Source organism: Diospyros lotus, chromosome 8 (genome assembly GCF_014633365.1).
Source record: "Diospyros lotus cultivar Yz01 chromosome 8, ASM1463336v1, whole genome shotgun sequence".
In the NCBI taxonomy this organism is placed as follows: Eukaryota; Viridiplantae; Streptophyta; class Magnoliopsida; order Ericales; family Ebenaceae; genus Diospyros; species Diospyros lotus.
Window position 1 is genome coordinate 7,041,398 of NC_068345.1, and position 26,209 is coordinate 7,067,606.

The window sequence follows — 26,209 nt, forward strand, 5'->3', positions numbered from 1 at the left end:
TAAAAAATTTAAAATGATTGAAGAAAATCTAAAAAAGATTTAGAATGATTGGAGAAAATTTGGAATGATTGGAGAAGATTACAATGATTATAAAAGATTATGGAAGATTTGAGAAAATATTAAAATGATTAAAATATCTTAGAAAATTTGTAAAGATCTTAAATGATTGGAATATCTTAGAAAATTTGGAAAATATTTGAAATGATTAAGAAATATTATAATATAATATAACATACTTGGTGGCCAAGTTTCAATGCCTATAAATAGGAGGCACCATTTAGAGAAGTTGGAGAAGGAATGGAGAAAAGAGAAACATTGAATATTGAATATATATGATGGTTAGGGTATGTTGAGACTCGGATTTGAGAACCATTAGAAGTCTAGCAAAAGAATCAAGGTTGGGCGCGAATTTCAAGAAATTACCGAATTAAGTTCATGGTGAGGCTCTAGTATTCATACTCTTATTTTGTGAAAAACTCCTATGCTTAAACTCTTATTTATCTTGCATGAAATCGTGTTGCATATCTGAAATGTTTTCTTGAAAAATATATTTGTTGGTTTTCAATTGTTGCATTCATAAAGTCCGTGTGGCCATACTGTTGTACTTATTTGTTGTTGCCCGAAGGCAAAAATCTGGATATCCCTTGAGAGGCGCTATGCATGCGCTATCAAGAAAGCTCTCATAGTGGAGACTGTGTGAACCTAAGGAACAATGGATGTTGTGTTTGCATAAGTTCTATGAGGTTGGGCCAAGGACCTCTCGAGAGGCGTTAGAATGCGCCATTGAAAAAGCTCTCGTTGGAGAAGGCTGACATGTTCACGAGGCACTTCAGAATAGTCTTCGTTCTTTCCTCATACATTTTATACCTGTTCATGTATATATATAAACTGTTTTGGAGTTCTCACTAGAAGGTTCATCTTTTAATTAGACTTTGTCCCTAAAATATTTAAATATTTTAGGTTTAACAAACGGCTCTAAGGAAAAAGAGACAGTTGAAGAATAAGCTTGTTTTGTTGTATGTAGCATGTTTTAGCATGCCTTTAATTATGTACGAGAAATTTAGTTGATGTTTAGAACCTATGCAAACCTTAGTATATTTTCAGTCATGTTTGAGACGTTCAGTTAATGCTTACGAGAGATGATGTCTATGTAATATATTTTATAGACGTCTTGATCGGTTTCTTATATAATAAATAAAGCATTATGCTTATGAACCATATCAAGTTTGATCTGGCTTCTATATTTGTAATAACATCACCTATCTTAGCCATTTGGTTATTAAGTTTGATAGGCTGAGAAGGTGAAATTGGGATTCCTGAGAATTATATGTTGTATGTCAATGGTTGTGGTATGTAAAAAAAATATATTCCCAAAATCCTAAGCTATTTGACGCCTAAAAAATTTGGGGCGTTACATGGTTGATAGTGAAAATAAACCTGTAATGGAATACATTTATGAGGCGATTGATAGAATTAAAGGGAACTTGCAAAATCCTTTTAGGAAATAGAAGAAAAATATGACAAAGTGTTTAAAATTATTGATAAAATGTGGGAATGTCAACTCTACCGACCTTTGCATGCAGTTGGACACAATTTAAATTCAGAGTTCTTTTACTTAGATTTTAATATTTAGAAAATAAAAAGATTATGATAAGATTGTACAAAACTTTGCCAAGGTTGGTTCCAAGCCATGAGGAGCAGGACAAATTTAGTAACCAATTTGGTATGGAGTTGACTATTCGACTCCGAAAGAAAAAATTCCCAAGTAATAGAGTTTGTTGGTATTTATTTCAATTTTTAAAATAAATTAGTGCATAGTTAATTTTTTAAGATTAGTTTATAAGATGTTTGATAAATGATAAATATCATCAACATAATTATTCCATCTCAACACTTGAATGGTGGAAATCTTATGGATCTTCCATGCCGAACTTGCAAAAATTTACAGTTAAAGTGTTTAGCCTTATTTATAGTGCATCCGGATGTGAGTATAATTTGAGTGATGAATGTCTTTTATACACTTATTTTGGTTTATAAACTTAGCATTTATTTATTTAATGAGCATGATTTCTACTTAATTTGGTTATATATGTGGTTATGTAGGTGATAAACTCATTTGAAGGTATTTGGAGCAGAAATAATTATTTTAGTGCATGATTAGAGCCGAACCTGGCATGGATGGACATCTATTCAGGGTCGATATTAAGGAAGTCACAAAGTGGCGAGATGAAAATACAAAAGTTGAAGAGTTGAGAGGCCAAGTTGTTGTAGCTCATGGTCCCAAAGTGAAATGCATTCCGCGGTAGGACCGCTGTGGAGGGAAGTTGCTAGAACTCATGGTCCGAATGCAGAATGCATTTCACGATAGGACCGCGGTTGGACATCTTTATTGAAGTTCACAGTGCTGTCGCGGTAAGCATACCGTAGTAGGACCGCGGTGGGGCTCAAAGTTTGGTGAAAGAGCCGTTTTAAGACGGTTTCATTCCAAATCAAATAGGGATGGACTCCTTCAAGGTGCACGACTCTGATAACCTAAAAAGAACTATATAAATAATGATTCTTGGAAGATTTGGGAACGTTTTTGGACAGAGACAAAGAAAAATCGAAGAAGAATGAAGAAGACTTTGAAGAACTCAATTGTTTGGTTATATTTTTCTTTCTTCTTTCTTCTTTTCCAGATGATGACTTCTGTTTTTATTGTTCTATCATTAATTGAAGTCATGTTAGGCTAGGTGTTTTGTAACTAGGGTGAATGATGAAAGCTTGTTCCTTGTCAGTTTAATTCAAAGTATTCGATTTTGTTATAATCTTGTCTTTTGGGTTGATTGTTTATTATACTCTTATTCCATTTAATGCTTACTCATCATTAAAATGTGTTTGTGATTCATATTGCTTTTGAGAGATTCAATATGAATTAACACATGGTAATAAATAACATAAAGTCCGATAATAGGTAAAGATACCATTTTGCTTTGTGAAATCGTATGAAGATGATCACTGAGGCTAAGTGCATGTTTATATATTCGTAGGTTGATTAGAGATAATTAATCTCATATATATGCATAAAATTGATTGACCATCGGATATGCTTTTGATTGTTATAGGATCATCAATTTTTAACTCAATACAAGAATTAACAAACTTAAGTACTGCAAGATTAAACCATATCAAGAGCCATGGTGGATTCATAAACCCTAGTGCCTTTAACTTATGAGTTTTAAAATGAAAGTAGTTGTTTTTGTGTTTTTCTATTAGTGATCTAGTTATCGTTATTATAAAACCAACGGTTAATAGCATCTAATTGTGTGTGTCTTGTTAAGGTTAAATGTAGTTAAAGTAGAAATCATTAGTCAATCCTCGTGGGTACGACACTTTATTTATCACTATATTACTTGTCACGACTCGTCTACTTGTGGGATAGAATAGGCGGACAAGTTTTTGGCACCATTGCCGGGGATTGACTCTTTTGATTATTGCTTTAGCTAAGATTAGCTTTAACATCTGTGTTGCTTCCTATAATTCCAAACGCTAAACTATTTCAATTTTTGTTGTGTTAGGATTGAGATAGTGCATGCGCAATTCAGAATGCCTCAATCTTGTTGAGTTTGATCTGGAGATTGAACAAACATTTTATTAAAGATGTCGTGAACAAAGGGCAACGAGGGAGTAATAATAAAACACTTTGAGTGATAACACAAATCAGCTTGTCCGAGTGGAACATGAAGTGGAAGTCAATGAGAGAGATATCTTGATGGGAGATTTTATGATGCCTCCAATCGTTGGGAACTAGTCCAATATAATTTATCTCCCGTATGGGCATGATAACTTCTAGTTGAGGCCAGATGTGATAAATTTGTTCTCTAGCAACATACCTTTCTAGGAGAGAAGTGATGAAAATCCACATTATCATCTCTTACGCTTTCTGGAATATTGTGGAAATTTCAGGTATCAAGATATCAATGAAAAAGCACTTCAAATACGACTTTTTCCTCACACTTTGAAAGATAAAGCTTGGGAGTGATTGGATTCATTACCAGCTGGTAGCATTACTACATGGGTGGATTTGGTCCAGAAGTTTACGCTGAAATATTTTTCACGGGCAAAAATCAGCAAGCTCAAGCATGAAATTTCAACCTTCCAACAAGCCGAATCAAAAAACTTTCATGAGGCATGAGAACGGTTCAAAGAGTTGATGAGGAAGTGTCCAGGCCATGGTTTTCCACTACCAGCCCAAAATCATTATTTTTACGCTAGGTTAACTCCTTATAGCCGTTCAACAGTGGATTCTACAGCAAGTAGTTCCATTTGAAATAAATCAGCTAGGGAATTTCATAATCTTTTCGAAATAATGAGTGAGCAGTTTGTAATGTGGTCGGACAGGAGTTTACATAAAAGAGCAACTAGAGTGTATGAAGTGGATATGAGTACTTTGATGCTAGCTAAGATTGATGTTTTGTCAAAATAGATAGAAGCATTCAAATACTCCTCGTCTGCTAATATGGTGCAAGGATTTCTTCTAGTTTGTGTAATGTGTGGAGCGAATCATCAATCTTCGGAATGTCCATTAGTCATCATGGATCCTTCCTTTACGGAGTAGGCTGCCTATACACAAAATTTCCAATGCCAACAAAATTTTCAACGACAGCATAACAATCCATTCTCTTGGACATACAATCCTGGTTGGAGAAACCATCCTAACTTCTCGTATGACAACAATCAAAATGTTCAGAATCTACCAAAACGGGAAAGACCACAAGAAAAAAATGAGGATTGGAAGAAGCGGTCTCGAAGCTTCAAGAATGGATCGATACAACCATTAAGAATATTAAAAAAACAAATTGGGCAGCTAGCAAAACTTCTCACTAAAAGGAAATTGGGCACGTAGCCAAGTAATACGGAAGTTAACCCAAAAGAGCAAGTGAAGGCAATCACAACAAGTAGCGGGGTGTAGTTGCCAGAAATCCATGTTAAGAGACCTAGTGTGGCAAAAGAAAATGACACAACGAAAGAGACAAAAGATACACTTGATGAGCCCGGGGTGGTTGTTGAGTAAGATAAGGCAATCCAGCCACCGATCAAGCCGTATGTTCCCCCAATTCCATTCCCTCAAAGGTTGCGAAAACATAAGATGAACAAACAATTTGAGAAGTTTTTAAAGGTGTTTAAGAAGCTTGATATAAATATACCTTTTGCTGATGCTCTAGTTCAAATGCCTAGCTATGTGAAATTCATGAAGAAAATCTTATCAAATAAGAGAAAACTAGAGAAGCATGAAACAATCAACCTAATGGAGGAGTGTTCAACTATCTTGCAAAATAAGCTTCCACCAAAACTTAAGGATCCAGGGAGCTTTTCTATTCCTTGCACTATTGGTGAAATTAATTTTGATGTAGGAAGCTTGGATTAAAAGAACCAACACCCACCACTATTTCTCTTCAATTGGCTAATAGAAGTATCAAATATCCGAGGGGAGTAGTGGAAGGCATTTTGGTAACAGTGGTGAAATTTATTTTTCCTATTGACTTCTTTGTTCTGGACATGGAAGAAGATTATGATATGCCCTTAATTTTAGGAAGACATTTTCTTGCCACAGAGAGAGCTTTGATTTATGTCCAACAAGGAACATTTAGCCTTAGAATTTATGATGAGACCGTTATGTTTAATGTATTTAAGGCTATGAAACATTCTAATGGCAATGAAAAAGAAGTCTTAACGAGAGATGGCATTGTTGATTTGGTAGATAGACCTGATGACCCTATAGAAAATTGCATTACTTACTCTTTTGATGAGCATAAACAAATTTTGGATGCCAAGAACAAGGTCGTGGTCGTGGGTTCTTTGGGAGAGAAGCAAAGAGGTTGTCCATCTAAAAGAGACAAATTATGTTATTTGGATGTTTTTTCTTTTTCAAAAGCCAAGCCACTAAGTCATGAAAAGGAAAAATTGATAAAGGTGTTGAGGGAACAAAAGAAGGGAATTGGATTGAAAGTTGCTAACTGTTGAGAAATCTGTGAACTAAACACACAACCACAACCTCGGCAGTACCAACGATCCAAAACGAATAACCGAACAAAATCGAAAATGAATGCAACACCACACACACAATATAAAATAAAGAACGTAGCATATACGTGTTCGAATTCGAAAGAATCCTACTCACGGCAAATGCTCTACCTCTAGTCAATCCACTAAAAATGTATGAACAACAGATTTACATAATACATGCACAAGATCAACACGGTCTTCGCAAATCAGAAACTAAATCAAAACAAGGTAACTATACAGAGTACAATGCTAAAAAATCGAGCAATCCCAACACTCTCATCTCACCAATCTCTCTCACAAATAAAAGCCCCAAGTGATACACACTTATCGTGAGAACATAGATTGGAAACGCCTTGCGTGAGCGCGATTCTTCTTCTTCGTTCGTGCTCGCTCTTTCTCTCTGTTGCTTAGGGTTTTACACACAAGAACAGTGACCTTTGGAATGCCTCTTGAAGCTTATATACTAAGGGCAAGGGGACACGACTGGAATTAACCAAGAAGTGATCAAGGCACAGGCTGGACTTATTGGGCTATAAAACACTAACGGCCCATGGCCCAAATTAGAACATATTATAGAACATGTAAATGCAGCCCACATACATAATGAAATAAACTCATATGCAAATGTAAAATATATCAATTTATTTAACATCAAAATATAACACTATATGCCATATGACAATTACATGAATTTATTTATTAAACATATAATATATCAATATATTTTCAATCACAAATATTAAGACTAACATTCAAGGAATAAGTCCATTAATGGGCACCCACAAAATGTTGATGGAAAAATGATTCAAGCCTCCTTGAAGATGGAGACAAAGTCAAGCTTATAAATTTAAAAAAACGCTTATTGGGAGGCAACCCAATTTTTTCACCTTTTCATTTATTATCATTCTGCATTTATTTTTTTTGTATTGCCTTTGGTTTATTTGATTTTGAGTTAGGTTAGAGTAACATTTTTTTTAGAAATTGTTTTGTGCATAAAAACAATAATGTTGAGGTCATCATTTGGAATCAGTAAAAAAAAAAAAAAAAGTGAGGGAAGGGTTGGATCGTGTCAAGCACGTTACGGTCCAGGCACATTACAACGTGCTTGTTGTTGCTCATGGTCCAACTGCGGTAAGTATACCGCGATAGGACTATAGTAAGAAAAAGGCTTACTGTTGCTCATGGTCTAACCGCAACAAGCATGACACGATAGAGTTGGAGTATGGGTTGGTTTCATGTAAATAATAACTAATATAGACTCTTTACTTAGCTTTTTAGACGACATAATATTTATTAAAAATATTATATGTTAATTTGTAGATTCATAACAAAAAAAAGAAAAAAAACTAAATAAGCTAGTTCAATGCAATGCTTGAACGATTTGGTGTTTGTAAAATACAATCGAGCATTAAAGTGTCAATATGATCCACGTGAAGATGATTCTTTATCATGGAGTACTGTAGTTGTTGGAGTTGATGAAAGTGTCCATCACACTAGAATTGCCAAAGGAACAAGTGTTAGGGCAAAGTAAAAGAAAAAGACAAGAGACAAAAATATCTTCTTTTCAGTAAAAAATTAATACTTCTTTCAACACTTAAAAGATGAGGAGGAAGATATTGATTTTGAAGAAAAATACTAAGACTTTGGAAGTGACTAATATAATTAAGATGATGGTGATGGTGATAGATGTTGGATGTTATTACTATTGTGTTTATTTTTTTAAATTTTTTAATTTGATTATGAATTGTTTATGTTTGAATTTGATGATAGATACTTGTTTATATTTTATTAAATTATATATTTTTTCTCAATGTGCCTCGCCTTTGATGGACTTGCGTCTTGTACCTCAGCTCTAGGACCCCTTAATGCCTTAGTGTTTCTTATGTCTTTAATAACTATAATAATAAATATAAGGACAAGAAAGTAATAAAAATACGTAAAACAAAAAAAAGACAAATACATTACATTAGTTAAATCTATCTCAAGATAATGAAAATATATTATAACACTTACCTCAAGAGTATAGGTCAAGCAATAAGTGATACATTGAGGATTAGTATTAGTAACTTATGAGTTCAATACTTGGCTTAGACAAGAACTAAAGACTTGCCTATAATTTATATTTTCTGTCAAAATTGAGAACACAAATAACGAGGAATCGCGTAAAGAGGATAACCCCAAAGTATATCATAAGGGTTGAAATGGTGTTTTTTTTTATTTTTATTTTTTATTTTTATTATTTCTTCTAGAATGAAACTATATTGGATCCATCTCCTGTCAGTCTTCTCCATCCCCATTGGCCCTCCCCAAATTCTCCGTTTCTCTCTTATCCGAAGTACGGTTCAGATCTCATCGCCTGCGCCTTCCCTTCGATTCCATTTTTCAATTTTAACGAAATTGAGTTGATTTCACAGGGAGTACTGAGATCCTATGATGGCGTCGACGATGGCGACTTTGCCTTTCAATATTGGGACGAGCAAGGGTTTTGAATGCCCCAACTATGCGGGTTTGAGACCGTCGGTGAATTGGAATTTCGTGTGCGTTCGGCCCGTGAATGGAGGAGCATCGAGTGGCCGCCGCCGATTGTTTGTTGTTAGAGCGAGCGAGACGCGGGATGGACAGATGGAGAAGATTGGTCTGAGCGTGGAGGAATGCGAGGCTGCCGTGGTGGCCGGGAATGCGCCCCTAGCTCCCCCGGTGCCGCCTAAGCCGGCGGCGCCTGCTGGAACACCTGTGGTGCCTTCGCTTGTGAGTATTCTGGAAAAACGCTATTGCGATTAACTTTTGCGTTTCGCGAGTTGATTTTCATGGTGGATGTGATGAATTCAAACGTTTAACTAAATAGAAGCTCGGCAAGTCGACGCATGTGCTATTCAAGTTACGTTGACATTCTTCAGATTAAGAGGCTGTTTGGCTTAGCGTTTTTATCAATAGCTTTTAAGTTATTTAACTTTTAAGTTAAAAGTTAGATAGTGTTTAAGTTGACAATGTGTTTGGATTGACGTGTTTTTAAGCTATCAATTATTAGTTATATATTTGATTTGGAATAGAAGTTATCAAAACTTGATAAAAAAACTAAAATAGATATGGTGTTAAATGATGTAAAATTTTATTATTAAATATTAATAAATTATACATAATTATTAAAAATATATTAATACAATATTATTATATATGTTATATATAATAATAATATATATTATTATGTATTATATATATACATATAATTGCTGTTATATATATAATATATATACATACACGCAGCGATTGGTGCAGAGGAGATGATGGTGGCGACGGCAGCGGGCAGCTGCGATTGGGGCGGAGGAGATGGGGGCAGCGGCGGTCCAGGCGATGGGGGTAGCGGTTGATGGGGGCGATGGCAGTTTGCGGTGGCCCAGATGGGCGACGGCGACAGATGAGGGGCAATGGCGGAGCTGGATGAGGGGCGACGGCGCTAGGCAAACCGAAAGGAAGATGAAAATGGCAAAAGAGAGAAGGGAGGAGAAGATGCAACGGTAATAGAGGGACAAGTATGTAAATATGTAAAATATTCGAGGGCAAATTGATACTTTAATCGGTCAACTTAGTAGCGTTTTTTGCAAAAACTGGGGGTTACCAGCTTTTGCAAAACGCTATTATAACCGCTTTTAAGTTGTGTAGCTTTTACGCTACATGTGGTTGCCAAACACTTGAACATAAAACACTATCTAGCTTATACGCTGCTTATGCAGCTTATAAGCGGTCAAACTGCTAAGCCAAACAGCCTCTAAGAACAATGAATAGAACGTGATAAGGGATGCGTTCATATATTCTTTACCAATGTAGACTGATATAGAGACTTATTTTCATTTTGGATTGTGGTGAAATTTTTCCCAAATGATAAACTCAGGTTCCAATCAGTGAACTCTATGGAAGCTTCTTTAATATGGACACCAACACGAGAGCAATCATGAACAATTGAAAATTTTGAACTGCAGCCCTTTGAGTGAGTTACCCATGGACCATGGCAAATACAAAAGCCATTTGGACTGTGGTAAAGTGACATTCGAGGGAAAAATTTAGTGTAAAGTATTTGATGCAGCTCATATATAAGGGGAACATGTTTCTATAAAGTATTTGGAATACAATCAGTATTATGGTCAGTGCCCCTTATTAGTGCCATGCATTGTGCTAGTGCCAGATCTTCTGTTGATTCGACATTGAACTGCTGATGATTTATGGATGTTGTGCCATTTCCCTAAGTTTTCTTTAATGCTGTTTGGAATTTTTGTTATCTTACAATTTTTTTCAGTTTCCTCTGTATTGGTTATATATTCAACTGTACAAAATTATGTATCCTTTTGGATGCTTGTGCCTCATGTTGGTCGGGATCAGCCACTTAATAGGCGCCCTCGTCGTAATAGGAGATCTCCTGCATTGAGAGCAGCATTTCAAGAAACAAGCTTAACGCCTGCAAATTTTGTATATCCACTTTTTATCCATGAAGGTTGGTGTTAACTCTGGACCATTATTTTTTATTTTATTGTCATTTGAACTCCAATAATGTCATATTAGCATCTCGCTCTCACTCTCCATGACAATGATACCTTTTTCTCATCTTACTGCAATTGCAGGCGAAGAGGACATGCCTATTGGCGCTATGCCTGGATGTTATAGGCTTGGTTGGAGACATGGACTTGTCGAAGAGGTTGGTAAGCCCTATTAATTCTATTGTCTTGAAAAATGCTATGGTACAAACTAGTATATGTTTGTCCCATCATATCTCATTTCAATTCTCCAAATATTGCTGTGACATTTCATTCTAATTGGCTGCAACTTATAATGTTTATTATGTCATCATAATACTTGCATGAGTGTTAAATTGCAATATTACAAAAGTGGTATCAGTGTAGTGTTAAATCATACCTCTCACTTGCGTGCCACTTGTACATTAACATACACACAAATGGTTTTTATTTATACTTCAATTGCTGGGTTTAGGTCAAATTCAAAGACTTGCAAATTATCTGGAAACAAGTTTTCCCCAAATTATCCTTCCATCCATACGCAAATACTAGAGGTAGCATGTTGATGCGATGTTTGTGCTAATTTTTTCATTTTAAACAATAAAAGTAATTAATTTTGTTACAATGATAGTTTAAAAATACTCAAATATATAGAGAATATGGAGAATTTAGTCATTTATTTGTCTTTATTGATTGTTGAATTTCTGTTTATGTGCTTATCCTTTTCTAATAGAGAGAATATATTGCCCAATTATTGTTGCGGTCACCAATCAAGACTCGGCCCAAGGCCGACCCAACCAAACTGGAACAGTATCATTAGAATAGTAGCGCCAGAACAGTATTTTAATACTTCATAAATTTTAGGATTCTACTTAATTTAGGATTCTACTTCATGTTTCTACTTGATTTAGGATTCTATTTCATGTTTAATTAGAGTTTTATTTTTATTAGGATTCTAGTTAAATTTTATTTAGGATTTATTTCTATTAGGATTCTAGTTGACTTTTACTTAGGATTTATTTCTATTAGGATTCTAGTTGGATTTTAGTTACAAATATTAGATGGATTTGGATTAGCCTAACATTATAAATATACTTAGAAGTTAGGGGTTGTAATCAAGTTTTCTCAATACAAATTTCAGCAACCTATTTGAGTTTTTTTAGTAAAACAGTTTTGTTTTGCGTCTTCTTGAAAGCCAAGCTTCGGCCATTGAAGTTTGTTCTTTCAAGGGTTTATTTTGGTGTGTTTTCTTCACACATGCACTACACGTTGTGTCAATTATCAAAGATTTGCAATTGCAAACAAGCAAAAGGTTATTTTGGGTTTAGCAAAGTTTGCTATCACATACAAAGTTGAGGTCCTACCTTTGTATAATAATATAGTTTCTTGAATTTCTATTTCTATTTTTACATTTTTTTTTCTAAACAAACATATTGCTCAATCAAAGGTTTGGAATTGTATACAAACAAAATTATTTTGGATATAGCGAAATTTGACCGGCTTCACACAGCAAGGCCCTTTCTATATATATTAGTATAGATATATGTACACTTAACACTGCTTGAAAGGTACAGCAAGCACCCTAAAGGCTATTTATTCTGTGTATATATTCTTTCTTGTTTTTGTACTCCTCTCTCCCCCTCATAAGGTAGCTCTCCCAGAAAGAAAAAAAAAAGTTTCCTTTACAATTAATGTGGGTCACAAACATTTTCCTTTTTTTTTTTTGGTCTTTAGCATATAAAGTTTTCAATTTTCCTTGTATCCCATTTCCTTTTTTTTTTTTTTTTATCTTTAGCATATAAAGTTTTCAATTTGCCTTGTTTCCCATTTCCTTTTTTTTTCTTCTTCTATCTTTAGCATATAAAGTTTTCAATTTGCCTTGTATCCCATTGTGTTATTGCTTTGATATGCATGCATGATATATTATTGTTTCACAGAATAATTTGTTGCTAAATTTTCCTAGTTTAGGTGTCAAAAGCCCGCGATGTTGGTGTTAACAGTATTGTGCTTTTCCCAAAAGTTCCCGATGCTTTAAAGGTATGTATTACCATCTAAAGTGTACTTACTCCTATAGGTTGACATAATTTAACATGTATATACATTTCCAGTCGCCCACCGGAGATGAAGCTTATAATGAGAATGGGTTAGTGCCTCGTGCTATAAGGTTGCTAAAAGACAAGTATCCTGATCTTGTAAGTACTTTCACTTACAAATTTTTTTTCTTAATTGAGAAAGTTAGGGGATTTGGTTACAGCTATGAAGCTTTTGATGTCTCATTGACTCATTGGTAGGTTATCTACACTGATGTTGCCTTGGATCCATATTCTTCTGATGGGCATGATGGCATTGTCAGAGAAGATGGTAAGAAATAATTTTACAATTTGAGATAAGTGATTGACTAGTTTTGATGTTTAACACCTTCTAGACACGTGAGAATATTTTTTAAAAGGCATGTTTGAAAAAACATGAAAAAATACTTAAAAAGGAGAAAGTTTAAAAAAAGAAATGGACTTGGATACAGCTGAGGGATATGGTAATTTGGAAAAGATAAAAGATATGAATATATGGCAGGGGGACAACAAAAGAATAATACAATACCTATAAGTGTCTATCTACACTACAATTACTTGTCCAAAAAAAAAATATTTATACTGCTATTTAAAGCCACCCTATTAAATTTCTGAATTTACAAATCATCCTCAATCTTAATAACTTTATAAATGATTGGAGAGCTAGAACTCAAATACCTAACCCCACCTAGTGGGAGTAAGGCTTGCAATGATGATGATGAATAACCTCACATTCTATTTCCATATTTGATAGTCAATTACTGGATGAAAAACAATTATATGCATTGCATGTGCATACCCCTTTGGTAATAACCAAAAAGCACTAATGGTAAGTTAACCAAAAAATGGCTAATAGTATTAACAAGATATAAAGATGCCATTCAGTTTGTGTTAATAACAATAAAATGCTATTGGTCAAACATAAAGATATCATTAAATTCCTAACAGCCAAAAAAAAAAGAATCATCCAATGATAATAAAAATGCCAAGAAAGAAATTAGCTATTTTTGTTGGAGTAAAATTAGGTTTCATGTTTTCTATGTTTAATGCACAACAATTCTTTTTGCAAATTTTATCTTGACTTAAGTTTTAAAAACTTATATTGAAAATTTTGCTGTGTCCGACTCTGGGAGAAGTAATGGATTTCAAACATCACTTCTTAGATTTTCCTTGAGTGAACACGATTGCCCTATAAAAGAAAAGTAATGGAATTTCACATGTACACTTGCATATCATAGATGTGTTTAAAAACAAAAGTTTTAATAAAAGACTAGGACACACCATTTATCATGTCCAGTACATGTTGGACACAGTTATGGCACTCAAACTAAAGTGCTTGTGTTTCCTAGATTGTAAGAGATGGTTATACAGTGCTTGAATTGCCAACATTTTTGTGATAATAAAGTCTTCAGAAGTTAGTTGTAGGAGAAGGGAGGGTGGCGTTTTGTTTTTTATTTTTTTTGGGGAGTGGAGGCGGATAATATAATTCATACTTATCTAATAGAAACAAAGAGTACTGTTCCCCTCGATATGACATTTTGTATGGCTTAAATTGCAGATAGTTATACCAGCTTTTACTCCTTTTAAAATGTTATGATTTCTGAAAGAACAGATGCTGAATCACCTGTAGCTTGTAATTGCATCAAGGCTTATTGTTATTGCCTTTTTCAATGGTGACATTTGGTTACCATGGGTCATTTTGCACCAGAGTATCATTGTGTCTGTGGTGACTTTTGACTACCATTTGCATAAGAGGTCAATTAAACATCCAGTTTGTTGGTCAGTCATAAGTTATGATGATAGTTCATCTTGTCTGAACCCATCAAGTTGGTGTTGGTAACATTCTGCCATTTAGATTAATTCCTGCACACAATCCTTTGGTTAAAGGACTATTTGCTCAACTTTTTATTCAACACAACTGATGTTATCACTGACTCTTTTAAATATCTTTGAAACCCTGTAGGAGTTATCATGAATGATGAGACTGTGCATCAATTATGTAAACAGGCAGTTGCACAGGTAACTGATGCAGATCTTATGATGATGCCAATTTTATTTAAATTCTAGTATTTGGTAATCCCCTTAAGTCGTCATATCATTGTATCTTCATAGACCTTAATCTAGACTCTCATATGGAATTCTGGATTCTTTATGGGGTAAACTGTGTTTTCAGTTGTAAGTGACTGGTAGGATTCTCGATAGAAATCCAAACAACAATCAAGTATCAATAGCTATCAAACTTTCCAGCCAAGAACAAGAACACCCAGGGCATTCGAGAGGCCCTCTCTCTCCCAAATTCACTTACAGAAAACAGCGTATCCCCCCTCTCTAACCCCCACCCCCACCTCCACCCCCACCCCATACATATTCCTCATTCTACACCTTAACCGAATTCTGTTATGCCATAGCTGGATTGTTACACCAGCAATTCCCCATCCTACCCTTTACGCACATGGCTGGCTGTTGTGCTGGCCAACTTATTTACACCTTTGCCCTTGATTGCTGCCCCTTAGACCTTCTTTGATAAGTCAAGTGAACCGGGGGCCTAACATTACTCCCTCCCCCAACTTTCACCTTGTCCTCAAGGTGGAAAAATGGAATTGCTGCTGAATCACTGAGTAGGGCTCCCAAGTGGCTTCCAGTGGTGGAAGCCCCTTTCATTGGATCAACACTTCTGCTCCTTGCATATTCTTGCCAGCACTTGACCGCACTCCTAGCACTGCTGAAGGTTCCACCACCATTTCTAGGTCTTCATTAAGCTATTGGGGCAGCTATATAGTAGCCTTCACTGCACCCTTAGCCTCCCGTAGTTGGGACACATGAAATGTAGTGTGGATTTGGCAATGTGGTGGCAGTTTTAGTTTGTAAGCTACAGGACCTACCTCTTTTTCAATCTCAAACGGGCCATAATAACGGGCAGCTAGCTTCTCATTTGCACGAGCAGCCAAAGACCTTCGTCGGTACAACCTTAGTTTCAAATAAACCAAGTCTCCTACCTGGAACTTCACTTCTCTTCTTTCCCTATTTGCTCTCTTCTTCATTACTGCCTGTGCCCTCAATAGTTGTGCCTTCAATTCATCTAGGATCACATCCCTTTCAATCATCTGCTACTCCACTATCAAGACATGGGTAGTTCTCTTCTCAAACCGTACTAAGGGAGGTGGTTCCCTCCCATACACCACTTGAAAGGGAGTTAACTTGGCAGCTGTGTGATAGGAGGTCTTGTACCATAATTCAGCCCAAGGTAACCAAGTGAACCATACCTTTAGTTTGGAGGAAGCAAAACATCTTAAGTAGGTCTCCAAAGTCCGGTTGAGTACCTCGGTTTGCCCATCCGTTTGTGAATGAAAAACTGTACTTCTTTTGAGTTTGGTGCCCTGTAGCCGAAAAATCTCCTCCCAAAATCTGTTCGTAAAAATTTTATCTCTATCCGACACAGTGGACCTAGGAACTCCATGGAGCCTCACCACTTCTCTAATAAAAGTTCCAGCCACATCCCCAGCTATAAATGGATGTTTAAGGTCAATAAAATGCCCATACTTGCTAAGTCAATCCACCACGACCAAGATTAGTCCACCTTGTTAGATTTGGGGAGTCCTTCAATAAAGTTCATGGCGATGTCGTCCCAAATCTAGTTAGGAATTGGTAGTGGCTATAACAATCCCCTCGGTGACAAGGTTATATATTTGTTTTGTTGATAAGTCGTACACTCACTTACATACCGATGCACATCCTTCTTCATACCCGACCAATAGACATTTGCTGACACCCTTTTGTAAGTTTTTAAAAACCCTGAATGACCTCCCATGCTCCCATCATGCCCTTCTTGGAGTATCAACGGAATTAGTGCAGATCCCTTGGGTAAGTAAAGTCGTCCATTGTAGACGAGATGCTTGTCCACCAACTGAAAATTAGGATGGGAGGAGGGGTCAGCTCGTAACTCCTGGTTCACTTTTTGCAACCCTACATCAGCGTTTACCTCACTTACCACCTGCTCAAATTGGACCACCCTAGGCACTGTCAAAGCCATCAAAGTTGCTGTGTGACAGATTTTGGATAGTCCATCAGCTGCCTTATTCTCCATCCCAGCCCGATAATGTATCTCAAATTGGTATCCCATCAGCTTTACCATCCATTTTAAATATTCAGGACTTACCTCCCGTTGCTCCATCAAGTACTTGAGGCTTTTTTGATCCTTTCTAATAAAAAATTTTCTGCCTAACAAGTAGTGCCTCCACTTTTGCACTGCAAACACTATGGCCATGAGTTCTCTTTCATAAACTGATTTCTTCCTCCCCAACTGACTGAATGCTTGGCTGAAATAAGCGATCGGCCTCTATTCTTGCATCAAAACAGCCCCTATTCCAGGCCCTTAGGCATCAGCTTCAATGATGAAGGGCTTCTCAAAGTCAGGCAAGGCTAAAACGGGTAAAGATACCATTTTAGCCTTGAGTTGTTGGAAGGCCTGTTCAGCATCCACATCCCAAAAGAAGTTGTTCTTTTTCAATTGATCCGTTAGAGGCCGAGCCAGCTTACCATAGTCTCTCACAAAGCGTCTATAGTACCTCGTAAGCCCAAGAAACCCCCTCAATTCCTTTACCGTTGTTGGAGTAGGCCAATCTATCATCGCTTGCATCTTGTTACTATCAGCTGAAACCCCCAAATAAGAAATGACATGGCCCAAAATACTCAATTTCCAGCTGCCCAAACACACACTTCTTGCTGTTGGCCACCAATTGGTTGTCCGCTAACACCTTTAACACACATCTTAGGTGCTATTCATGCTGTTCCAAACTGCTGCTGTACACCAAGATATCATCGAAAAACACCAACACAAAACGCCTCAAATAATCTCTGAAAATTTCATTCATCAACGCTTGGAATGTAGCCGAAGAGTTCATCAATCCAAATGGCATCACTAGGAACTCGTAATGCCCTTCATGAGTCCTAAATGCTGTCTTTGGAACATCCTCGGGCCTAACTTGAATCTAGTGGTAACCAGATTTTAAGTCAAGTTTGGAAAAAACCCTAGCCCCATGCAACTCATCAAGCAACTCATCTATTACCAGAATGGGAAATTTGTTTGGAATCGTTACCTTGTTCAAGGCCCTATAATCGACACAAAAGCGCCACCCTCCATCCTTCTTCTTAACCAATAATATTGGATTGGAAAATGGGCTGGAACTGGGTTGAATGATTCCCACAACCAACATTTCACCCACTAACTTCTCAATCTCATTCTTTTGTAAATAAGGATAACGATAGGGTCTTACACTCACCGATGAGGATCTCGGAATTAGGTTTATGGCATGGTCCCTTTCCCTGCTAGATGGCAGCTCCTCCACAGCAGTAAACACCCTTCCATATTCGGCCAATGCCCCTTTCAACAATTCTAGAACTGCTCTCTGATCTTCTTCAAATTTAGCTTCCATTGTCCCTAATTCTAGCAACATCCCTTCCCCCTTCTCCTTGAATGCTTTTACCATAGCTTTTAAAGATACCAATGTCTTACTCAAGCTAGGATCCCCCTGCAAAGTTACAGCCATGCCTCCTACTTGAAACTTCATGGTGAGAGTTTTCCAATCCACATTCATCTTTCCCACCGCTGCTAGCCACTTCATTCCCAGAATAACATCCGAGCTTCCCAACTCCAAGGGCAAGAAATCTTCCACAATCTGCAAATTTTGGAGTTCAAGCTTCACTCCTTTGCAAATTCCAGCCCCTTGAACTGCCACTCCCGTCCCCAAAATCACATCGTACCCTGCTGTTTCCTCCCTGATTAGTTCCAACTGCTGCACCAACTCCACAGAAATAAAATTATGGGTTGCTCGTCCATCAATAAGGACCAAAACCGGCTGCTGCTCTATCTCCCCTTTTATCTTCATTGTTTGGGGTGCTGTCAATCCTACCACCAAATTTATGGACAGCTCAATGTCCTCACCCCCTTGGGCTGGTTCCCCTACTGCCTCCCTCTCTCGGCTAATGCACTGGTTGTCTTCTTCTTCCTCTACCCACTGTTCCTCCTCCTCTACTTCTTCATCATATATCATCATCACTTGCAGCTCTTTATTCTTACACTTGTGGCCTATCGTATACTTCTCGTCACACCTAAAACATAAGCCCTTATCTCGCTTGGACTTCCATTCGGCCTCACTAAGCCGTTTCCAAGGTTGATCACTCACCCTCCCACTGTTTTGGGGACGAAATGGATAGGGGGAGTTCACTACCACAGATTTAGAAGCTGGTTGCGCATGGGGCTGAGGACCCCCACACTGGTAATTTGGAATAGCGAATGAAACGGACTGACCTCTATTTGAAGTTGATCCAGCTGCATTTCCCCGGAGCACAAGGTTCCTCTCTTCTATTCGTTGCGCCAGGTCCATCATTTGCTCCAAACTCCTTGGCCTCAACACCCTCAACTCGGCCTTGATCTCCGGACGGAGACCGTTGATGAAGTGCCCTTCTAGCACAGCTTCTGGCAAATTTTCCAAAGGCAATGCCAACTCCTCAAAGCTTTGACAGTAATCCAAGACAGTCCCTCTTTGCCGAAAAGTTAAAAAACGCTCTTCTACCGACCCTTCTTGAGTGGGTCGAAATCAGCTTCGCAACATCAGCTTGAAATCCTCCCAAGTCCTCATTCTCCGTCGCTTTTCTTCCCACTAGAACCACGAGAGGGCTATCCCTCCAAACAAATAGCTGTTGTATCCACCTTCTCCATATCCGTCATCCCATTCACTGAAAAATACCTCTCGGCCCTGAAGATCTAGCCATCTGGATTTCCCCATCGAAAAGCGGCATCTCCAGTTGGCGACTGCGAGGTTCAGGTCGCCAACCTCCCTCGAGGCCCTCTGCTTCTGCTCGCCTCATCCCAACCTCCGGTGTCGCTTCAGAATCCTGAGCGAATTCCGGCGGTTGGCTTCCCAGTTTCTCCTTGTTCTTCCTCTCCCTCTCATTCTCTTCCCATCTCGTTCTCATCCAAGCGAATTGTTCAAGCAAGCCTGCTACATTCTTCTCCATCGATTCAACACTCCATTGCATGCTTTCCATCCTCCCTTCCAATTCACCCACTCGATCGGTCAAGTTCACCATTAGGATCGGTGATGCTTTGATGCCAAAATAGTAGGATTTTCGATAGAAATCCAAACAACAATCAAGTATCAATAGCTATCAAACTTTCCAGCCAAGAACAAGAACACCCAGGGCATTCGAGAGGCTTTCTCTCTCCCAAATTCACTTACAGAAAACAGTGTATCACCCCTCTCTACCCCCCCCCCCCCCCCCCCCAATACATATTCCTCACTCTACACCTTAACCGAATTCTGTTATGCCATAGCTGGGTTGTTAGACCAGCAATTCCCTATTCTACCCCTTACACACATGGCTGGCTGTTATGCCGGCCAACTTATTTACACCTTTGCCCTTGATCGCTACCCCGTAGACCTTATTTGATAAGTCAAGTGAACCAGGGGCCTAACAGTGACTTGCATATTTTGGAACTGAGATTTGAATAACTATCCTATGACTTGTACATGTAGGCCCGGGCAGGAGCAGATGTTGTCAGTCCCAGTGACATGATGGATGGCCGTGTAGGAGCAATTCGAGCAGCTCTTGATGGTGAAGGTTTTTCACATGTGTCTATCATGTCATATACAGCAAAGTAATGTGCTTATTTGAGTTACTATTCTTCCTATCACCTTTCTAAGTGTGTTATACTTGTTTCATAGCAATCATTTTTTTTAGTTTTCATGCATGATTAGATCAACAGAATCTGATATATCTTGTATAAGGTGTTAATCTGCATATTTTATTTTTTATCTCTATCCGCTTATCGCATGTCATTGCTGCTGCCGCTGTTTTTTTTTTTTTTGTTGGGGGGTCAGTGGCGGTGGGGGTCTTCCTCTCTACTTTGCCAGTAAATAGTGAATTGCAACCTGGTACACCTGTTCATAATATGGTACAATTTCATTCCAAAACAGTGATTTTAGCTACCCTTATACATTTATTTTCCTAAATGTTTTGTAGGACAGGAAACGACTAAATACAATAAACCAAAGTGTTAAAACTTATTTGTCATGTTTTGAGAAATGTATTATTTCATTGAAGATAAGATAGTTTTAAATGTATCGTGAATTCTAATAGTAAAATTTCCAAAGTTTACTGTTATTGTACCATATTTTAGAATGTAAGGCACACCGTGTTCTCATTCCTATTCCATATACCAGAACCATCCACTGTTGCAGGTAGCAAAGGTTCATCTCAATAATCTTTTCCACTTCATGCTGTTATCAAACGGTGTTTCATTTGGTGGAAGGAATAGAACTTTGTCCATATTTCTTGATTGAAGCCTAGGAATCACATCTTTATTGCACAACACCAAAAGGGGGACTGGATTTGCTTGGTTTGGTAGCCCAACCTAATATTTTTGGCATGCTTGGGTCAAAAGTTTTTGCTTTATGGAGCCATGTCTGACCAGGATTTCTGGCACCTATGATTTATAGTAATGGTGTCTGTTTTATTATGAGTCATGAATTTCTATTAGCCTAAGATTTTGCTTTCATCTAGGTTGGAGGTTGGTGACAAGTATGTTTTAATGTTATCAACTTTTTGTAATACATCACAGATCTGGGGAACAAATTATTTACTTCCTGCTTCATTGAATAGGAACAACATATTAAGCCTTACTTCATTGAACAAGGAGGCCAAAATATTTTAAATCCTCTTTAGCTGGGTTTATGTGCTCCATCTTACATGTAGGACTACTTGGACTTTATATAAGCATGATGATCTTTGTTTTATGTTACCAACTTTGACGTTCCTCCCCCTCTATGCATCCAACTCTTCCCCCCGCCCAACCAAAAAATAATGGCACATGGTCCATGTTTTTCCTTAAAAGAAAGGGAGCAATTTGTTTTCCTGAGATGACCAAAAACTATCCACTCTCTCTCTCTCTTCCCACTTCTGGCTAATATGGTGACTACAGGTATGCAAGTTCGTTCTATGGTCCATTTCGTGAAGCACTAGACTCAAATCCACGATTTGGAGATAAGAAAACGTATGCGTCTCATCAAATTTGTGGTAGCTGTTTATTTGTTTTGGTTAGTTGCTTAATGTATTGTTGCTGCTGCTCACTTTTGCATATGCCTGTATTCCAAAGTTATCAGATGAATCCAGCCAACTATAGAGAGGCTTTAGTTGAGGCCCATGAAGATGAGTCTGAAGGAGCTGATATCCTTCTGGTCAGTTTACTTATTTCATTATTTGTTTTCTGCTATATGCATGTACACTCTGATTTTAAATTTAGCTGTGGAAACTCATTTTGGACTGAGTACTGGGGTGCAGGTAAAACCGGGTCTGCCTTACTTGGATATCATCAGGCTTCTGCGTGATAAATCTCCTTTGCCAATTGCTGCATATCAGGTAGCCAGGACTTTATTTCTGTTTTACTTTCTCACATTATCTATAGTTGATTATGAATAATTTCCCTTAGAAAATATTGATATTCTGTCTAAGTTTTAGAACATATTTCGAGGGTACAATTTGACTCAAAACCACCTGTGATCCAAACTAATTCTAACTGCTCCCTTTATTTGCTTTCTTTCTGTTTCCTTATGAGAAAGGGATATCTGCATGTAAATAATCAAAATCTAGAAAATGTATTACATGCGCACCAGGGCATTTGCTTTGGTCCATAATGCATGAGTAGATATCCCTTGAACACGTGTTCTAAAACTTAGACAAATAATCAAAATCTCTACTGGTATTGGAAATAAAATTATGTTTTTTACTTAGTAAATTTGAATGCAATATTCTAAAAGGAATTATGAGTATTTAAATAAATAACTTTCTTGACTATCAAGTTATTTATAATGAATGACCCTCACACTTGGGAGTATCTTAATACAGGCCCCTGATGTGATACATTAACATGAAACATCCTAAAGTGGATATAGAAATTTCTGCATAATATTTAATAAAACTATATAAATTGCTATCCATGTATTTCTTCTTATGTTGCAAAAAGTAGAAGATGAAGCCTCAAGAAGATCATTCATGGCCTAGTCTTACTGGCTTTCGTGCTACATTTATTTTTGCTTTATTATTATTTTTCTTTTTCATCTTAGAAATGGTTTTTGCAAATTTTTTTTGGTCATTCATGTTTTTGTTTTTTAAAATTTGTAAGACAAATTAGACACATTTGTGGTGTTTAAGTTGTATTTCCAAAGATTGTGGGGGAGTGTCTAAGATATATCTTCGAATTATAGAAAGTGCCTGATGTGTCTGAACTCCATAACTGTGGAGTTCCATGCTGAAGTTTGGGATAAATTGAAAATAGTGTCTGACATAGATCTATGGTTCCCTATGCATAGATGTAATTGACATAAGCCCGGACCTATTTGGCCACATTCTTGATTATGCTTTTTCAGTTACATTGCCAGCACCATTACTAACTGCAAACAATTCATAAATGTTATTATTGTCCTTGGAAATACTGCTAATTATGTCCTCGTGTGAGGCTTTACCTATTTCATATGTCAAGCTCCACTGACATGATTTACCTAACCTGTAATATCTTTCTTACATAATCCTGGAGCCAAGTGTCAATGAGTACATGCTGTGGCCGGTGTTTAAAAAAGCGTGCTTAAGCACTTAAGTTTTACTTTTACCTAAGCTCTGAAGCGCAAAAAAGTGTTTCAGAAACATGTTTTTTTTTTAATCAAACAACATGAATGGTTGGATTTGTTTTAAATTTTTGCAATAGTGTGGCTGCTTGTATGGAATTCTTACCCAAAAAAAGCTATTATCAGATCTTAGAAAGATCTAAATAAAACCATATATACATTTGTTTTTTTTTTTTTCAGAGAAGACTTAGCTGTATTTACCAAGCAAAAAGCTGCAAATTAGGGATTGATTTTTCTTTTCCATATTCTTTGATTTGATCCTCTGTCTAAATCATGTTAATGAAATAGAATGGGGTTTTTTTACCAAACTTTTACAAAAAACAAAATAAGACTCACCAAAATAAAAAATCAAAAATTAAAAAAGAATCTTGGCATGTTTAGGTCCTTTCAACCGAGAGTTTAGACTAGTTTTTCTTCCAAGTTCCATCAAGACCAGGAACTGGCCAGATTGTATCATTTTTTATGTCCTCTTATGTGTTTTTGTTATGGTTGCATGAACTTCTGAACTGATATAAAATATAAAGAAAAATGATATCTTATCTTTTGTCAAATTTGCAGCTCTCATTCTTATTTAGTTTTTTTTAATGATTGCTTTTCAATAGTTTATATTTTTTATGCTTATAAAAGTTTATACTCAAATTATTCATATGCACTTCACTTTGCTTAAGCATGTGCTTTGCTTTGCACTTAAGCTCCATGAGCCCTTCTGTGCTTGGCCCTTTTCAAAACATTGCTATGGCTAAAAAAATGTCCTGTGATGTTAACTGTTAGCAAAGAGGCAATTGAGATAGTAATGAAAAATTCTAGTTGCACGTTAATCAGGTCAGAGCTTGATCTTTTTCCAGTCAGATACTTCTATCTAAATTTTGCTGCTCTACGATGATCACAAGCCTTAATCCACCTTGGTGGGATGTGTTGCATGAATTTTAGACCGCCAACCATTTTTATCGTTGACCATATCCTTTTCTGCTGTGCTGAACTGCAAAAAATGCTTTTGGGAGACCAATATTTATTTATTTTTTTCTTTTGTTGCCTCTTAACCTATTCTCTGTACTCATGCAAAGGAAGATTGAAGATTGAAAATTGAAAGAAGGAATAAATAATGTGTATAAAGTAGGAAAAATTAGTTTTTTGTTTATGAACAATACATTTTCAGTCATTGACATTATAAATGAGATTTGGTCAGGTCCAAATGCTAAAAGCCAGAATGTTGAATTCTTACTTAAGATGTTAAATATGTTTCAAAGCTGACACATTGCATGCAGGAATGGGAAGGAAAAGTATTTATTGTCATATGTGGTCCTTTCTGGAAAAACATAATTGCACAATGCAGAACAATTTTCTGTTGGGAAGTTTTGTCACTGTTGTATGGCCTCTGACAGGAACCCAAAACTCAACGTAGTCTTGAGGATATCTCCTCGCTTTTCCCATGAAATGCAGCCTTGAGAATGTTTTTATAATGTTTACGACTGGATTGGGCCAATTTGGTATTCTTATACATGGATATTCATTTTAGCTTCGGAAAATTTTGTTGAAGGGGTTAACTTCCAGTAAAATTTGTTTGAGCTCAAGCTGACTGACACACCAGACATTGTCATCAGCTTTTAAGTTTTGGCTGCTTTCCCAAAGGTCACATTACTTTATCTGGTTACAAAAAGAATGTTGAAATCAAGTCGCGTGTAGTACTAAAATCAAGGAACTTAGAAAATCGAGTCAAGAGTATTTCCATGCTGCCTATTCATGTTCAACCACATGATGTCATAGTGAGTAATTATTTATTAAAGAAAATGCCTGAACTATTGTTGTCTTTCTCTTTCATCCTGTTGTCTTTCATCATGAGTCAGTTTGCTTCTGCTACTACTTTTGAAGTCTGTTATTTTGGTAGTACTAGGCAATCTTGTTTGGCTTTGCCCTTGGCCTTAATGGCTGTTACCTCTACTTCTAATCAATGCTTGCGACACAAATGCATTTGCTTCTCTGCCCAACCATCTTAATACTATTGTATTGTTGTTAGTTTTGATGGTATTGCTTCCATATGCTGGAGGGTTTTACATCACAAAGGACAGATGGCCCTGTACCGGTCTTTCGTTTCTTTTTGGAGTTTCATGTCTTCCCCTTTTGAGTTGGGTTTCCAGCTTAATTATCCATTTTCTTGGAAGTTACGTTGGTTCCGCAGGCATGGCATCATTCATTTTTTCTTGGATTTCCAGGTATCCGGTGAATACTCGATGATTAAAGCTGGTGGCGTTCTGAAAATGATTGACGAGGAAAGAGTCATGATGGAGTCGTTGATGTGCCTGCGGCGGGCTGGTGCGGACATCATTCTCACTTATTTCGCTCTACAAGCTGGTAGATGTTTATGTGGTGAGAACTGATCATAGAATTAGAGCTTTGCCAATATGACGCCTACACCGTCGAATAAGGGTGAAGTGTTTTGAACGAAATGCTTGACAATTGTGATTTCGGTGTCAGTTATATTTGTTCATCTTTGTCCCAATGTAAGAGTGTCTTTGTTTCATGGAACAATGAAAATGAGGTCAAAACCCTCCCCCAAAGATTATGCTCGTTTAGTTAGTTACCTTGTAAAAGTAGTAATTTTTAAAATCTTCTTTACAATAATAGTTCTACGGCCAGATCCCCCCAGATATATTATATTATGAGACATATTCACTCTTTTATCTTTATCCCTCAATTACAATTGAGTCAGTCGGGTTATGAAGTATGGCTCATTTGAGTCTCCTGACCGAGTTGCTAAGCCATATTTGATGATCCAAACTTAGTTTGGTTTTCTTTTTACGTGACATAGGAATAGCAATGAATTATTTTCACTTATATCAAATTATTGAATTGTACATTTGACAACTCTCTTTCTTAATGCTATTCTATAAGTTAATGACGTCTAAATCTAATC

The 26,209-nt window shown here is 37.0% G+C and overlaps 1 protein-coding gene and 1 non-coding gene across 2 annotated transcripts; one reads left to right on the forward strand and one right to left on the reverse strand.

Annotated features, from left to right (window-relative positions):
- Nucleotides 1–4,111: 4,111 nt before the first annotated feature.
- On the reverse strand, nt 4,112–4,218 carry LOC127809027 (small nucleolar RNA R71). Its single transcript, XR_008025037.1, has one exon. It is a non-coding gene; the product is annotated as a small nucleolar RNA R71 (small nucleolar RNA).
- A 4,007-nt stretch (nt 4,219–8,225) lies between these two features.
- On the forward strand, nt 8,226–25,955 carry LOC127807936 (delta-aminolevulinic acid dehydratase, chloroplastic-like). Its single transcript, XM_052346172.1, has 13 exons — nt 8,226–8,380; nt 8,460–8,793; nt 10,420–10,531; nt 10,659–10,732; nt 12,519–12,587; nt 12,659–12,742; nt 12,842–12,911; nt 14,583–14,638; nt 20,155–20,276; nt 21,600–21,671; nt 21,774–21,855; nt 21,959–22,036; nt 25,509–25,955. The coding sequence occupies exons 2-13, from the start codon at nt 8,476–8,478 to the stop codon at nt 25,671–25,673; spliced, it is 1,302 nt and encodes a 433-aa protein (XP_052202132.1). The 5' UTR covers nt 8,226–8,380; nt 8,460–8,475; the 3' UTR covers nt 25,674–25,955.
- Nucleotides 25,956–26,209: the final 254 nt, after the last annotated feature.

Excerpts from the sequence above, each read along its gene's own strand:
- LOC127807936 (XM_052346172.1), top strand. The coding sequence starts at position 8,476 with ATGATGGCGTCGACGATGGCGACTTTGCCTTTCAATATTGGGACGAGC. Across the intron at positions 12,743-12,841 it reads AAGACAAGTATCCTGATCTT|GTTATCTACACTGATGTTGC; the intron begins GTAAGTACTTTC and ends ACTCATTGGTAG. Across the intron at positions 21,856-21,958 it reads AAGGAGCTGATATCCTTCTG|GTAAAACCGGGTCTGCCTTA; the intron begins GTCAGTTTACTT and ends ACTGGGGTGCAG.